We start from the raw sequence: 16,794 nt of genomic DNA, 5'->3' as shown, positions 1-16,794 counted from the left end.
GTAGTTTTCTTGCAGTTTTTGAAATAGAGTTTTCACTTTGTGAATTTAAAGGAAAACTATGGATAGAACATGGTGGGTTTATATAGGCTGGTGCTTTATATTGTTTATGAAACATAAGCTAAGTGATTGGTGATACATCAAATATCAATAGCTTTGACTTGATAAGTAATTAAAAAATTTTTAATATCAATGTTTAAATAACAGACAGGAAAAGGATATAAATGATTTGAGTTTGATGCAGTTAGTTCTTTGAACTTAGCATAGACATTTGAAGTGAATTACATAAATTGTAAACATATTAAAAACAGGAGGAGAAAAAGGCTTTAAGTGAGCAAGTTCCTTCATCCTCAACATTTGAAGTAACATGATATTGTTCTGGTGCTTTTTGCTTAGATTTCAGAGGACTGATGTAGAAGATAATGTTTAATAAAAGCATCAGTAAAGAGAATGTTTTGACTTAATGTCGGATTGCTAGAAATTGCTATTTTGGTTAATTTGAGACTTGATATTTTGAAATGAATTGTGAGAGCAGCTGCATACAAAGAATATGAAAACATTGACAGAAAATAGTGAATTCTTAGATTGTTTTTGAGTTCAGGTCATAAAGTAATTCTAATACTAACAAGAACCTCATCTGTGTATCTGCTGATAGCCTTTTTATACTCTTACGATAGTGAACTTGATTTGGTCTCTTTGAACAATTGCTCGGTGGTTCTAGGAAAATGAACAGAAGGATTGTTGTAGAAGTCTCTTATGTGTAAGGAGTCTAAGGAAACAAAAAGTAACCTGTCAAAAGATTTCGGGGCAAAGAGCAAAATGGAAAGGGAGTAAAAGCACTTTGTTGAAAAAAAAGTTGTAATATTAAGACTCATTCATTTCTTTAATTAACTTTGGTGGCCAAGTAAATCCTTTTAGAATATATCTCTTTTGTTTACTTTTTGGGGAGTTGTTAAAATTTTAGACCCATTTTGGGGGGTTAGTTTTCCTTTTAAAGAGCTTACTTATTCATTCGTTTATCAGCATTTTTATTGAGAGCCTACCCACTGCAAGCCACACAAAAATTATAGAATGAAAAACTAACACTAACTGTCACAGAAGTTACATTCTGATGAGGAGGTAGGTGGTGGTTGTTACACTAACTGTCACAGAACTTACATTCTGGTGAGGAGGTAGCTGGTGGTTGTTATTTATTATTAATATTTCGTATCTGAGTTTGATATCTAAGTGATGTTGACCATAAATCAACTAGAAGTGGTATAAAAAGAATATGTTATATCATTGATACAGTGATTTAATATATACCATCAATACAGTATAAAATCTATAGAGTCTTAGAAAGTTGATAGTTATTTTTAAATACATGTGTAGACTGAGAGTCAGGATTTGAGATTTATAATCAAAATATTCCTTTCCTCACTGCCTGCAGTAAGGCAGAATTTATATTTATTTAGCTCTGTAGCTGTTCACCAACCTTTTCCCTGAATGGCCTTGAAAAGTAAGAGGAAACAATATATGTGCTCCTTGTGTGGTAGCCAGAATACCCTTGAGAACAAAAAGGGCACATTGTTTTAGAGAAAGCAGAGAATAATAAAAAGCAGTAATTTATCTTCATATAAATCAAGTGAACAGATAAAAATACAAAAAAATTAAATAAAAACCTGTACTGGAAAGAACATCATTTATATGTATTTAGAATTCCTTTGTTCTGCTCCCAGATATATCACTTATAGGCCATGTGGCCAAGGGTATATAACTTTCCTAATCTTCTGTTCCTTATGTGTAAAGGCGAGAGTTGGGCAAGACCAGATGATCCTGGAAAAAGTCCCTTCTGACTCTGAAAGTCTTTAGTCCTGGTAAACAACTGATCAGTCTTACATGTGGTATAGAAATCAGGGGAAAGTCCATAAGGGAGAAACTGGTTTTGAAGAAGGAGGAACATAACAGAATTATAGTTCCCTAAAGAATTCGCAAGAATCAGTAATACTTTCTTAGGCCTCATTCTATTGAACACTTGTTTACTCTGATTTAGATGGAAGGGAAATGACATGCTTAAGGTAAAGACCTAATGATGGAAGTATAACTAGTACATTGAGTTCAGAAATTTATTTGAAAGCTAAAAACTGAGAAACAAGATGAATAGAAACAGACATAAATGTAAAATTCTACATTAAGTTTTTAAAAGGAATTGAAAAAGTTGCTGAGAATTTGTCTTGGCTGCAATTTACATGAGTGAAAGACTTAGTAGGAGCTGCTGTGATAATGTAGGTGCTAAAAAAAATATCTCAACACTCTGTATGATGGCATTGATTCAAATCTACGAGGCACTCAGGTGAAGGGATGCAGTAGTTCCCTAGTGTGTGTGCTGGCCAAATAAAACATGACATCATCTATTCACTTTGGATAAATATACTTTAACAGTGATATTGAGAAACTCAGATGCTTCCAAATACTAGCATCAAGTATATCAAAGGATTTGGAAACCAGGTTACATAAAGAATAGTTATGGGTACAAAGATTTGCCTTAGGGAGAGGACAACTATCGTGTGAAGATGGAATATTTACAGTGCTTAACCAGATTCTTAAAAACTTTTGAGGAGTTAATAGTACATTGTTTTGGTCAAGAAACAGTGCTATAGGAAGAAAGAAGTAAAACTAGTGGATTGGAGTGAGGGGAAAACTATACTAATGCTTTTGGTTTTTTAAACAAAGCTAATGATAAAAATGACTGCCTCAGAGTTATGCACATCCTCAGTGCATATACCTGAGTATTATTTCCCTCCCAACTCTGAAAAAGTAAATGCCAGAAGCACTAGGAGGTAGGAAAGTAATAACCACCATTGATTGAGTGCCTGCTAGGTGCTATGCACTGTGCTGAGTGCTTTACATATAAACTTTAAAAAATTCTTTACAAAACTTTTCTGAGATAGGTACTTACTACACACCACCATTTCACAAACAAGGAAACTGGAGGTTAAAGAAGATTAAATAACTTGACCAAGATCAGATTAACCAGTAAGTAACAGCACTAAAGTTTAAATTTAGGGTCTCTTTTGTTAAGAGTTTCCCTAGTGCACACATTATAACTATAGAGTAGAGAAAAGATTAGAGTCAGATAAGTAATGGATTGAAAAGATTTGATGCAAAAGGGACTGATTAAAATTAGGAGGATTGTGGTGAACTAACTGTGAAGCTGGGAAAAATTTAGAAAAGATAATACATTGATCTGAGGGAGCCTGCTTGTTGTGGAATGATCTAATTGTTGCTGATTATAACGTACTTGAGAAATTAAGAGATACTGATACTTTACATTTGTATAATTGTGTAAAGTACTTTTGCATCTACTCTCTCATTGATAGCATGAGATTGGAAGGACTATTTTTAAGCAGAAACAAAGGGCAATAAACAGGCCCTTCTGGAAGATTTGTAAGCAGGGGAAAAAGCAAGCTATTGATTACGCATGCATTTGTCAGTCATTCACATGATAAACAGGACTTTGTTTTGTACAGAAAACAAATATTCTAAGCTTATATTCTTTCTCTGAACTATTTCTGGCCTCTAAGATTAAAATAGGTTGTTCTGGTGTTTTCCCACTTAGGGCTTTAATTGTTGGGTCTGTCCAAAAATTCTTCACAGTTTTTTTGGACAAGGTTAATTAGTCTTAGACATTATCTTTTTCAGAATCAAAAGAAAAATATTTTTGAACTAGCCTTTATTTTCAGGTTTAGAATTTTATATTTGCTTATGTCAGTATTCAGTTTAATCAGTTTAATAAACACATTGATCATCTGCTGTATATATACAGTTCTAAGTAGTATAGGAAGTACAAAAGATCAGTGAGATATTAAAAATGCTTCTCTCTGGAAGCTTATGCTCTAGTAGATGGGCTTAAAAGACACAGGAAATGCTAGCATACAAGTACCTCAGAAGTACAAGGTGCTGGGGTACTTCAAAAAGGAGAGCTTATAATATCATTGAGGGTGACGATGGGGAATGAAGGATGTTGAAAAACATGAAGCAGAAAGATAAATAAAATAATAAAGTTGTTATTTGAAATGGCACTTCTTGAATGGGTACATTTTTGAAAGGCAGAAGTTTTAATGAGGTTTTGCTAAGAAACTAACAAGGTAAACTAAGTCATGAAGGTAGAAACATCTAATTCAGGGGATTTAAGTGGCCCATTCTTACTAAAATTTAGGGTAGTTTTAGTGCAGGGCGTTATAGAAAGATGCTTTTGTTTAACATTTACTCTGTGTACTATACTATTACTTTATTTTATTCAGTTCTCACAACACTCATGGTAAGTGCTGTTTCCTCCATTTCTGAGCTCAGAAAAGTGAAATAGCTTGCTCAAGCTTCCACAGTTAGTAAGAAGCATACCTGGGATTTGAACTCAAAGGCTGTTTAAAGGTCTACACTGTTTTCTATAGTCTATACCAGGGGTGCCCAACCCCTGGGCTGCGGACTGATACCTGTCCGTGGCCTGTTAGGAACTGGGCAGCACAGCAGGAGATGAGTGGCAGGCCAGTGAGCGAAGCTTCGTCTGCTGCTCCCCGTTGCCTGAACCATCATCATCCCATCCACACCACCGCCCCGTCCTTGGAAAAATAAAATTGTCTTCCACGAAACTGGTCCCTGGTGCCAAAAAAGTTGGGGGCCGCTGGTCTATACCATAAGCCTGGAAAGGAAGGCTTGAGGACATTCTAGACAGGGCTGTAGATTCCAGGCAGAGTATTTCTCTTAATTTGTTAGGCAGGAGAGCCACTGTTGGCTTTTGAGCAATAGGGTCATGTGATTGTAGCTGTAATATAAGATTAGACTGGATGATGTGGATGATGGGTTGAAGTGAGATAGATTGGATTAGTAAAAAAAAAAACTAGTTAGTGGGTAGTGAAGGCTCAAGCACAACAACATGAGCCTGAACTAGCACATGAATAGTGGAAATGGAAAAGTGTTGGCATAAAGGACATATGGTGACTTTAAGGATTTGATGTTTGAATCTTTTAAGAAAATAATTTTTATGATGTAAAATTCATGAAGTTAACTGTTTTAAAGTGTACAGTTCAGTGGTATTTAGTACATTAACAATGTTGTGCAACTACCACATCTGTCTAATTCCAAACTATTTTCATCACCCAAAAGGAAACCCCATTCCCATTAAACAGTTGTTCCCATTACTCCTTCCCTTTAGTTCCTGGCAACCACTAATCTGCTTTCTGTCCATATGGATTTACCTATTCTGGCTATGTCATATAAATGGAATCATATAATATGTAACCTTTTATGTCTAGTTTCTTTCACTCAGCATACTGTTTTTGAGGTTCATTCATGTTGTAGCATGTATCACCACTTCATCCCTTTTATGGCTGAATAATATTGAATTATATGGGTATACCACATTTTGTTTATCCATTCATCTGTGGATGGACATTTGGGTCATTTACATCTTTTGGTTATTGTGAATAGTGAAGCTATGAACACTTGTTTACAAGTATTTATTTGAATACCTGTTTTCAGTTCTTTTGCGTATATACCTAGGGATGGAATTATGGTAGTTCTGTGTTCAACATTTTGAGGAACCATCAGCTGTTTCCCACAGCAGTAGCACCATTTTACATTTTGACCAGAGGGGTTCTCCTCATCAACACTTATTTTCCTTTTTTTTTCGTTTGGTTTAATTTGGTTTTATTATAGCCATCCTAGTAGGATGTGAAATGGTATCAGTATTTCATTGTCGGAGTTCCCTGGTGCCGCAGTGGTTAAGAATCTGCCTGCCAATGCAGGGGACATGGGTTCGAGCTCTGGTCCGGGAAGATCCCACATGCCACGGAGCAACTAAGCCTTTGTGCCACAACTACTGAAGCCCGCGCACCTAGAGCCCGTGCTCCACAACAAGAGAAGCCACAGCATGAGAAGCCTACGCACCACAATGAAGAGTAGCCCCTGCTTGCCGCAACTAGAGAAAGCCCTCACGCAGCAACGAAGACCCAGTGCAACCAAAAATAAATAAAATTGATTCTTTAAAAAAAAAAAAAAAAGTTCATACGGTTTTGACTTGCATTTCCCTAATGACTCATGATGTTGAGCATCTTTTCATGTGCTTTTGGTTATTTGTACATCTTCCTTGAAGAATTATTTATTCAAGTCCTTTGTCCATTTTTGAGATAGATTGTTTTCCGTTTTGTTCTTAGGTTCTAAGAGTTCTTTATATATGTTCTGGATAGAGACCCTTATCAGCATTATGATTTGCAAATATTCTTTTCTAATTCTGTAGGTTGTCTTTTCACTTTCTTGGTAGTGTCCTTTGCACAAGTGTTTTTTATTTTAATGAAGTACAGTTTATCTTTTTTTTTTTTGGTGTCAAATCTAAGAATCTGTTGCTATATCCAAGGTCATGAGACTTTTCCCTGTGTTATCTTCTGAGTGTTTTAAAGTTTTAACTCTTATATTTGGGTCATCTATCCATTTTGAGTTAATATTTGTATGTGGTATGAAGTAGGAATCCAACTTCGTTCTTTTGCCTGTGGATATGCAGTTGTCCCAGCATCATTTGTTGAAGAGACTATTCTTTCTTCCATTAAATGGTTTTGGCACCCTTCTCAAGGTCAAAGTCAAAATATATGGAGCAACTGGAATAGAATTGAGAGTTATTTCAGAACTCTCAATTATTTTCCATTGGTCTATTCCTCATTCCTTTTATGCCAGTACTACACTGTTTTGAGTACTGTGGCTTTGTAGTAAGTTTTGAAATTGGGAAGTGTGAGTCCGTCAACTTTGTTTTCCATTTTCAAGTTTGTTTTGGCTATTTGGGATAACTTGCAATTCCATATGAATTTTAGGATCAGCTTTTTCCATTTCTGCAAAAAATAGGGTGTTGGTACTTTGATAAGGATTACATTGAATCTGTGGATCACTTTGGATAGTATAGGCATCCCTTGGTATCTGCAGGGGTTTGGTTCCAGTACCCCCTGCAAATAACCAAAACTCAAGGTTGCTCAAGTTTCTTGTATAAAATGGCATAGTATTTGCATTAACCTACACACATCCTCCTATATACTTTAAATCATCTCTCAATTACTTGTAATACTAATGCAATGTAAATTCTATGTAAATAGTTTCTGGTGCATGGTACATTCACATTTTCCTTTTGGGAATTTTCTGGAGTTTTTTTTCCCCAAATATTTTTGATCTGAGGTTGCTTGAATCCACAGATACGGAACCCATGGATACCGAGGGCCAACTGTATTGCCATCTAAAAATACTAAGTTTTCAAATGCATAAACACAGAATGGGGGCTTCCCTGGTGGCACAGTGGTTGAGATCTGCCTGCCGATGCAGGGGACACGGGTTCGTGCCCCGGTCTGGGAGGGATGCCACATGCTGTGGAGTGGCTGGGCCCGTGAGCCATGGCCGTTGAGCCTGCGCTTCCAGAGCCTGTGCTCCGCAACGGGAGAGACCACAGCAGTGAGAGGCCCATGTACCACAAAAAAAAAAAAAAAAAAAAAAACAACAATGTCTTTCCATTTATTTAGGTCTTCTTTAATTTCTTGCAACAATATTTTGTAGGTCAACAATATTTTGTAGTGTTTATTGTATAAGTCTTGTACCTCCTTGATTAAATTTATTTCTGTGTATTTTATTCTTAATGCTATTAAAAATTGAATTTTAAAAATTTCCTGTGACTTCCCTGGTGGCACAGTGGTTAAGAATCCACCTGCCAGTGCAGGGGACACGGATTCGAGCCCTGGTCTGGGAAGATCCCACATGCTGCGGAGCAACTAAGCCTGTGTGTCATGGCTACTGAACCTACGCTCAAGAGCCTGCGAGCCACAACTCCTGAGCCTACGAGCCACGACTACTGAAGCCTGTGTGCCTAGAGCCTGTGTTCTGCAACAAAGAGAAGCCACCACAATGAGAAGCCCATGCACAATGAAGAGTAGCCCTGCTTGCCACAACTAGAGAAAGCCTGTGCGCAGCAATGAAGACCCAACGCAGCCAGCCTGAATGAATGAATGAATGGAAGGAAGGAAGGGAGGAAGGAGCCCAATAAGGTTTGGGGGGTTAAGAGCACAGGAAAAAAAAATTTCCTTTTCAGATTATTCATTGCTAGTATATAGAAATACACTGATTTTTTTGTGTTTTTGTATCTTTCAACTTTGCTAAGTTATTGGTTCTAGCTTTTTTGTGTGTGAATTCTTTAGGATTTTCTATATAAGATCATGTCATCTGTGAATAAAGATTATTTTACTTCTTCCTTTCCAGTTTGGCTATCTCTTATTTCTTTATCTTGCCTAATTGCTCTGGCTAGCACCTCTCGTACAGTGTTGAATAGAAGTGGTGAAACAGGGCATTTATGGCTTGTTCTTGATCTTAGGGGAAAAGCTTTCCGTCTTTCACTACTGAGTGTGATGGTAACCATGGTTTTTTCATAAATGCCCTTTATTTTGTTGAGGAAATTCCCTTCTGTTCCTAGTTTGCTGACCATTTTTATCATGAAAGGGTGTTTTATCACTTTTATCATGAAAATCCCAAATTGCTACTTGCAGTACTTTTGTGGACATTTGCCAAGGGCAAAAAATTTGAGTTGCTAGCAGAGGTCAAACAAGGTGACCTCTCATTTCAGCTCTCATACTGAAAATCAGTGTCCTTTTTGCAGTTTAATGCCGTGTGTGTGTGTGATTTTACTGTTTAAAATGGTGCCCAAGCATAGTGCTAAAGTATTGTCTAGTGTTCCTAAGTGTAAGAAAGCTTTGATTTGCTTTATGGAAAAAATATGTGTGCTAGGTAAGCTTCATTCAGGCATGAGTTTATAGCGTTGTTGGCCATGAGTTCAGTGTCAGTGAGTCAACAATTTATATTAAATAAAGTGTCTTTAAAGAGAAACACACATAACAAAAATGTTGTGAACAGAGTATCCCCTAGAGCAGTGGTTCAGTATGCTAATTAAGTATTCAAGGTCACCGTATAGAACAGAACCACCATGAATAACAAAAATTAACTGTTGAGTATATTTATATCTATATTCATACAGGAAAGGATATTGGTCAGTAGTTTTCTTGTGATATCTTTATGTCTTTGGTATCTAGGTAATGCTGGCCTCATGGAATGAGTTATGAAATGTTTCCTTCTCTTTTGGTAGAAGTTTGAGAGAAAAATGTTTGGTAGAATTCAGAAGTCAAGTTATCTGGTTCTGGGCTTTTATTTGTTGAGAAGTGTTGATTACTGATTCAGTCTTTTACTTCAGTCTATCCACATTTTCTGTTTCTTCTTGAGTCATTTTTGGTAGTTTGTGTGTTTCTAGCAATTTTTTCTTTTCATGTAGGTTTTCTAATTTATTGGCATATAGTTTGTAGTATTCTTTTATTTCTGTAAGGTTTCTAGTAATGTCCCCACTTCAGTTCTGATTTTAGTAATTTAAGTCTTTTCTCTTTTTTTTCTTGGTCAGTCTCGCTAAAGATTTGTCAGTTTTGATATTTTCAAAGGTTTCATTGCCTCTTTGTTGTTTTTCTGTACTCTTTGTATTTACCTCTGCTCTAATCTTTATTATTTCCTTCCTTCTGCTAGCTTCTGCTTGATCTTTTTTTAGTTCTTTAAGGAGTAAAGTTAGGTTATTGATTTGAGATTGATTTTCTTTTTTAATGTAAGCTGGTACAGCTATAAATTTCCCTGTGAGCACTGCTTTTGCCATAGCCTATAGGTTTTAGTATGTTGTGTTTTCATTTTCATTTATCTCAATGTATTTTCTAATCTCACCTGTAATTTTTTCTTTGACCTACTAGTGGTTTGGGTGTGTTGATTAATTTCCACATATTTGTAAATTTTCCCATTTTCCTTTCTGTTATTGATTCTGAATTTCATTCCACTGTGGTCAGAGAAGATATTTTATATGATTTCAGTTTTGTGGTCTTTTGTTCTATCCATTATTGAAAGTGAGGTATTGAAATCTCCAACTATATCGTAGAACTGTCAATTTATCCCTTTAATTCTGTTAGTTTTTGCTTTATTATATGTCTTGCCGCTCTGTTGTTAGGTGTGTATATATCTATAATTGTTAAATCTTCTTCATGGATTGACTTGTTATCAACATATAATGTCCTTTGTCTCCTGTAACGATTTTTGTCTTAAAGTCTTTTGTTACCATTTTCATGGAATGTCTTTTTGGATCCTTTCACTTTCAAACCTGTTTGCATCTTTGGATCTGAAGTTAGTGTCTTATAGATAGCATAGTGTTGGATCATATTTTTTTAATTCATTCTGCCAATCTTTACCTTTTAGTCCAACATTTCAAGAAATTACTGGTAGGAAAGGCCCTCTGATACTTTGCTGTTTGTTTTTTCTATATGTCTTATACCTTTTTTCCCCTCAATTCTTTTATTACTACCTTTTATAATTGATTTTTTTTCATATCTTAATTGAAGTATAACTGCTTTACAATGTTGTGTTAGTTTCTGCTGTACAACAAAGTGAATCAGCTGTATGTATACATATATCCTCATATCCCCTCTGTCTTGAGCCTCCCTCCCACCCTCCCTATCCCACCCCTTAGGTCATCACAAAGCATCAAGCTGATCTCCCTCTGCTATGCAGCAGCTTCCCACTAGCCATCCATTTTACATTTGGTCGTGTATATATGTCAGTGCTACTTTCTAACTTTATCCCAGCTTCCACTTCCCCTGCTGTGTCCTCAAGTCCATTCTCTACATCTGCGTCTTTATTCCTGCCCTGCCTGCCACTAGGTTCATCAGTACCACTTTTTTTAGATTCCATGTAAGTGCATTAGCATACGGTATTTGTTTTTCTCTTTCTGACTTACTTCACTCTGTATGACAGAGTCCATCCACCTCATTACAAATAACTCAATTTCGTTCCTTTTTATGGCTGAGTAATATTCCATTTGTATATATGAGTGATATCATCTTTATCCATTCATCTGTTGATGGACATTTAGGTTGCTTCCATGTCCTAGCTATGGTAAATAGTGCTGCAATGAACATTGTGGTGCATGTATCTTTTTGAGTTATGGTTTTCTCAGGGTATATGCCCAGTAGTGGTCTGGCTGGGTCATATGGTAGTTCTATTTTTAGTTTTTTAAGGAACCTCCATACTGTTTTCCATAGTGGCTGTATCAATTTACACTCCTACCAACAGTGCAGGAGGATTCCCTTTTCTCCACACCCTCTTCAGCATTTATTGTTTGCAGATTTTTTTGATGATGGCCGTTCTGACCGGTGTGAGGTGATACCTCATTGTGGTTTTGATTTGCATTTCTCTAGTGATTAGTGATGTTGAGCATCTTTTTGTGTGTTTGTTGGCCATCTGTATGTCGTCTTTGGAGAAATGTCCATTTAGGTCTTCTGCCCATTTTTGGATTGGGTTGTTTTTTTGATATTGAGCTGCATGAGCTGCTTGTATATTTTGGGGATTAATCCTTTCTCAGTTGCTTTGTTTGCATATAATTGATTTTTTTGTGATGCACATTTTGTTTTGTTCTCATTTCTTTTTCAGTGTGTTTAGTTTTTTTCTTAGTGATTACCCTGTGGATTACAATTAGCATCTTAACTTTTTAACAATCAAGGTTGAAGTAATGCAAATTTAGCTTCAATAGTATACAAAAGTCTGCTCTTTTATAGTTTTGTCTTTATACATTGTGTGCCCATTAACCTAGATTTGAAATTACCGTTTTATATATTTGCATCTTAAATCATATAAGAATAAAAGAGGACTTACAAGCTAAAAATGTAACTGGTTTTTATATTTACAGTGTAGCCACCTTTACCACTGTTCTTCATATGACTTTAGTGACCTTTCATCTCAGCCTGGAGGACTCTCTTTAGCGTTTTTTGTAGCACAGGTGTAGTGTGACAAACTCCTTCAGTTTTTGTTTACCTTGGGAGTATCTTAACTTCTTCAGTTTTAAAGGACACTTTTGCTGGACATGGAATTCTTTTTTTTTTTAACTTTATTAGAGTATAATTGCTTTACAATGGTGTGTTGGTTTCTGCTTTATAACAAAGTGAATCAGTTATACATATACATATGTCCCCATATCTCGTCCCTCTTGCGTCTCCATCCCTCCCACCCTCCCTATCCCACCCCTCTAGGTGGTCACAAAGCACCGAACTGATCTCCCTCTGCTATGTGGCTGCTTCCCACTAGCTGTCTATTTTACGTTTGATAGTGTATATATGGACATGGAATTCTTGATTGATACGTTTTTCTTTCAGCATCAGATTCTACCTTGTCCTTAGGGTTTGTTGTTGCTCCTTATTGTGGTTGTTTTGTTTGCTTGTTTAGTGACTTTTCTAAACTCTTTTTATAAAGTCTGTGTCATTGTGTGATCACACACATCTGTGTTCTTTTGCTTAGTTGTTAGCCAGTGTTTTGAAAGAGTTTTCTTAAACACGTGAAACCAAAAGAAAAGGAAAAAAAAAACCTCTTTCAACACTTAGCCAGGCCATTGCAACTCTTCCTTAGCCTTTACTTACTGCTTCTTCAGAGCTTGAAGGTCAGCAATAGGTGAAAGCTCAGGGTCTTCTCAGGCCTTTGCTGAACAAGTGCCGGTTCTGGCTATGTGTATGGCTTTCTTGATTTTCTGGTATACACAGGGGCTTTTCAAAGCCCTTATTACCCCATTTGTGTCCTTACTCAAACTTTTCCTTCCTAGGATTTTTTATCTGTTTCTTATCCTAGTTGTTGTTTCTTCTACCAGTCTGCTGCATCAATTAAATGATTTCAGCAGAAAACATCCTAGCCCTGGGAATGCTCCAAGTCAGGTGAAACCAAGGCAAGTCATTGTGCCGGTCCTTCAGGTAGCTTCCAGATAGGTTGAAACGCACAATTACAATTCTTTGTGAATAAGATCTGTATTGTTCTGTCTGGCATTAGGAGTTCAGTTTGCTATCCTCACAGCCACCACTGATTTGGGATTTAAGAGATATTAGGCAGGCAGCTTAAAATGCTACAGTGCTCTCTTACTACAAAGCAGCAGCTTCTTTATTCCCTAAGCTTAGCTAGTTTTTATAAGTTTTTTACTAGATTCTGGAGTTCCGCAAAAGTTGATTTTGATGGTATTCGCCAGCTCATTGATTACTCTTTTGGAGGGATGGAACCCTAGAGTTCCCTGCTGTGCCAGAAATCCCTGATGTATGAATTTTTCATGATGATGATACATCATTAACCAGAAGGAAGGAAATTGGGAGGGAGGGAGTTAGTTGATTTATGGATCTTGGAGAGGTTATTTTTATTTGGACATGGAGGTTGTATTTGAGGTGCTGATGGTACATTCATTCTGTAGATGTCTAGTGACATTTGGAATTGTAATGCTTGAATTCTAGCTTAGAGCTACAAAGAGACCTTGGAACCTTCTATACAGAAGTTATAGAAAGTGAAAGTGTATGATTTCCTTGAAGCAGAGGCTAAGTCCAAGCATGGCATCTTGGGAAACACTTTCAACAAAGGAATCATTCACTTGTTCTTTCAGCAAACATTCACTTTGTTCCTGCTACTAGTATAGTTACTGCTAAGTGCTGGAGATACAAGGTAATAAGATCCAGCTTACTGCCCCCAGGAAACTCACTCTTATTAGATGGACAAGTAAGCAAGTACAATCCAATTTTATAACAAGGTTTAGAGGAACCCAGACAGAGGAACACAAGAATATTTAAACAGGTCAGTAGGGAAAACAGGAGACTCTCGGGGAAATTAAAGAAGGAGAAAATGTTGTACAGAGTTATCTGTGATCTTGGTTGCTGTATAGAGAGTTTGAAAAGACCGAGGGCTCTAAAAGGGACTAATTTGGCAGTGAAGAGATGACAAATTGAGTAGTTTTGGTGGAGATAGAGAACCAGATTATAAGGCGTTAGGAGTGAGTGAGTGGTGAAAAAGTTGAAGGAAAAAGGGAAGACAGTTTTATAAAGAATGATGTAGTTAAAGAACAATAGCAGAGTTGAAGTAACTTTATTTTGGAATAAAAGCGATCTAAATGTGTTTTTAGACAATAGAAGGGAGTGAGTGGGAGGGGAACAAGGATGGTCAAGAGTCCCAAAAAGAGGCAGGAAAGATGGTAGGTATTAAGAACCCAGAAGGATCAGAGGTTGGGAACTTGGGAGAAGAAAAAGAGTAAGGGTAATGAGAAAGAATTTTGAGATAGTGAGAAAGTATTTGAGAAATTTTACCTAGGAATGCCTTAGTTTTCAAGTGAGCAGCGGTGAAAATGCCTGACTAAAGTTGCTGTAGCATACATTTGTGATGATAGTACCATTTGGTTATTTTTTTCATTCTTTTAACAAATATATATTAAGCATCTCCTGTGTACTAAGCACTGTATGAGATCCTTGGGATTATATCCATGAACAAAGTCAGCAAAAGTCTCTGCTGCTGTGGATATATTATTTTAAAATAAACATGAGGTAAAATAAATAGAGCAACCTGGGTCTTGGGAACTAAGAAAGCAAATGGGAGGATTACCTAGACTTAACTACAATTTTATATTGCATGTAAAATTGTGATTTAAGTTACTATTTTATTTCTATACAGCAAGTTAATAGAATCTCAGTTAATAAAGTAAGACAAGAAGAATATGGGTTTGCTGGAGCCTTTATAAGTCGTGAGGATGTAAAGAAAGAAAGAGAAAGAGTGAGAGGGAGGGAAAAAGGAAGGAAGGACGGAATTTGTTATCTTAGTTAAAAGGCTTGAAGGAATTACAGAATTGAAGATACTTTCTTAATAATGAATAAATTGGTGTTTTTGATTATCATTATTTTATATTCTCATTACCCTTTTTTATTTAAACAGGCATTGGAAAAGTGAAAAGAAAACCCAGTGTGCCAGATTCTGCATCTCCTGCTGATGATAGCTTTGTTGACCCAGGGGAACGTCTGTATGACCTCAACATGCCTGCTTATGTAAAATTTAACTACATGGCAGAGAGAGAGGATGAATTGTCATTGATAAAAGGGACAAAGGTGATCGTCATGGAGAAATGCAGTGATGGGTGGTGGCGGGGTAGCTACAATGGACATGTTGGATGGTTCCCTTCAAACTATGTGACTGAGGAAGGCGACAGTCCTTTGGGTGACCATGTGGGTTCTTTGTCAGAGAAATTAGCAGCAGTCGTCAGTAACCTAAATACTGGGCAAGTGTTACATGTGGTACAGGCTCTTTACCCATTCAGCTCGTCCAATGATGAAGAACTTAATTTTGAGAAAGGCGATGTAATGGATGTTATTGAAAAACCTGAAAATGACCCTGAGTGGTGGAAATGCAGGAAGATCAATGGAATGGTTGGTCTGGTGCCGAAAAACTATGTTACCATTATGCAGAATAATCCATTAACCTCAGGTTTGGAACCATCGCCTCCACAGTGTGATTACATTAGGCCTTCACTCACTGGAAAGTTTGCTGGCAATCCATGGTATTATGGGAAAGTCACCAGGCACCAAGCAGAAATGGCATTAAATGAAAGAGGGCATGAAGGTGATTTCCTCATTCGTGATAGTGAATCTTCGGTAAGTTGGTTTTCAAAGGTAAATGGAAATAGAACTCTGAGTATTAAAAAAATAAATAGAAGATTAGAGAAGTTAAGTGGCTTCCCTAAAATTAACCAGGTAGTATATTTGTTAAAATATGTAAAGTTTCTTAGTGAAAGTCAGTGTTCTTTCCAAGTGTATTTAATTTTAGTAATATATAGCCCTACCCTGGATTATTTAAAAGCCTTGTCCTAGTACTGTTGGTTTTGCCTTCCTGAAATATTTTCTTTTGCATTAAACTGAAAAATGGAGAAAATTGAACACTGGTTTCTTCACTGAGAGTAAAACAATGCAGTAGACTAAACTGGGAAAACATTTCTTAAATTGCATAATGGATACACTGTCATCCTTACAATAAAGGAAATCCCTGAATTTAAAAAATTGATATTTGGTTTTTTTATAAATTGCTTGTTTGGACGTTGGAATACACTATTACATACCTCAGAAACCCATTTGAACATGCACTCTGTATTTGAAGTGCATTTGCAATAAAAGATAAATTCTGTTCCAATACTAGTAAAACAATAAAACTGTAAAACCATAAAAATTGAATAAGAAAATAGTTTTGTGGGCTCTTTTGGGTACTATCTAGGATTTTAGAATTTGACAATACTCATTTCCCTTAAAAATGGCCTTTATTTTTCCTTGATAAAGGATATCACTACTTTTCCATGAGTAGTATTGGCTTTTTTTGTGTATATGTATTTGTACAAAAGTTAATGTATGATTGTATAGAAGGTTGAAAGAAAGAAAGAAGACCTATCTGTTTGAGTGGTGTGTGTGTGTGTTTAAGGGGTGAGGGGTGGGAAAGATGAGAGGGCGAGATTGAAATTAATTGAACTGCCTGATGTGAAGTTCAGGAAATGGGGGCCTGTACATAACCCCTCAGAAGGAGAAGGTGATTTATGATAGGGAAGAGTGGTGGGATTTGTTTTCTGTTAGGTGCCTGACCTGGCCCTACTTTCTAGGACAAGCAGTGGGCAGAAGGATTAGAAGGGAGTGACCCTGGAGTGGGTGGTAAATAACCATAAGATGTTTCCAAGAAACCCACTGTTTGAAACTTTGGCAGTAACTGTATAAGAGGTTGATATAGACTATTCAGAAGAGTGTAAGGTTAAAAAAAAAAAACCTAAAACTTGATTGCAAAATACTGTGTATTTTCTTGTGGGTAATTAAGCATAGATATTATCCAAAATATACCATTACTTTTAGTAGTCGAATTTTTAAAGTAGAGGTCTCAAATAGGCATATTTCATTTGACCTGCACAGT

The 16,794-nt window shown here is 36.5% G+C and overlaps 1 protein-coding gene across 3 annotated transcripts in view; it reads left to right on the top strand.

Moving 5' to 3' along the window:
* The window catches only part of NCK1 (NCK adaptor protein 1), an 83,216-nt gene that overhangs the window by 64,988 nt on the left and 1,434 nt on the right, over window positions 1–16,794 (top strand). For all 3 annotated transcript variants that reach the window (XM_004314857.4, XM_004314858.3, XM_004314859.4), the window contains one exon: window positions 14,791–15,503. In XM_004314857.4, coding sequence (XP_004314905.1) covers window positions 14,791–15,503 — 713 coding nt within the window. The remainder of the gene's footprint in view (window positions 1–14,790; window positions 15,504–16,794) is intronic.

The sequence above is a fragment of the Tursiops truncatus genome, chromosome 4, assembly GCF_011762595.2.
Source record: "Tursiops truncatus isolate mTurTru1 chromosome 4, mTurTru1.mat.Y, whole genome shotgun sequence".
Lineage (NCBI taxonomy): Eukaryota > Metazoa > Chordata > Mammalia > Artiodactyla > Delphinidae > Tursiops > Tursiops truncatus.
Note: the sequence above shows the minus strand (reverse complement) of the source record. Positions and strands in the feature narration are given on the sequence as shown.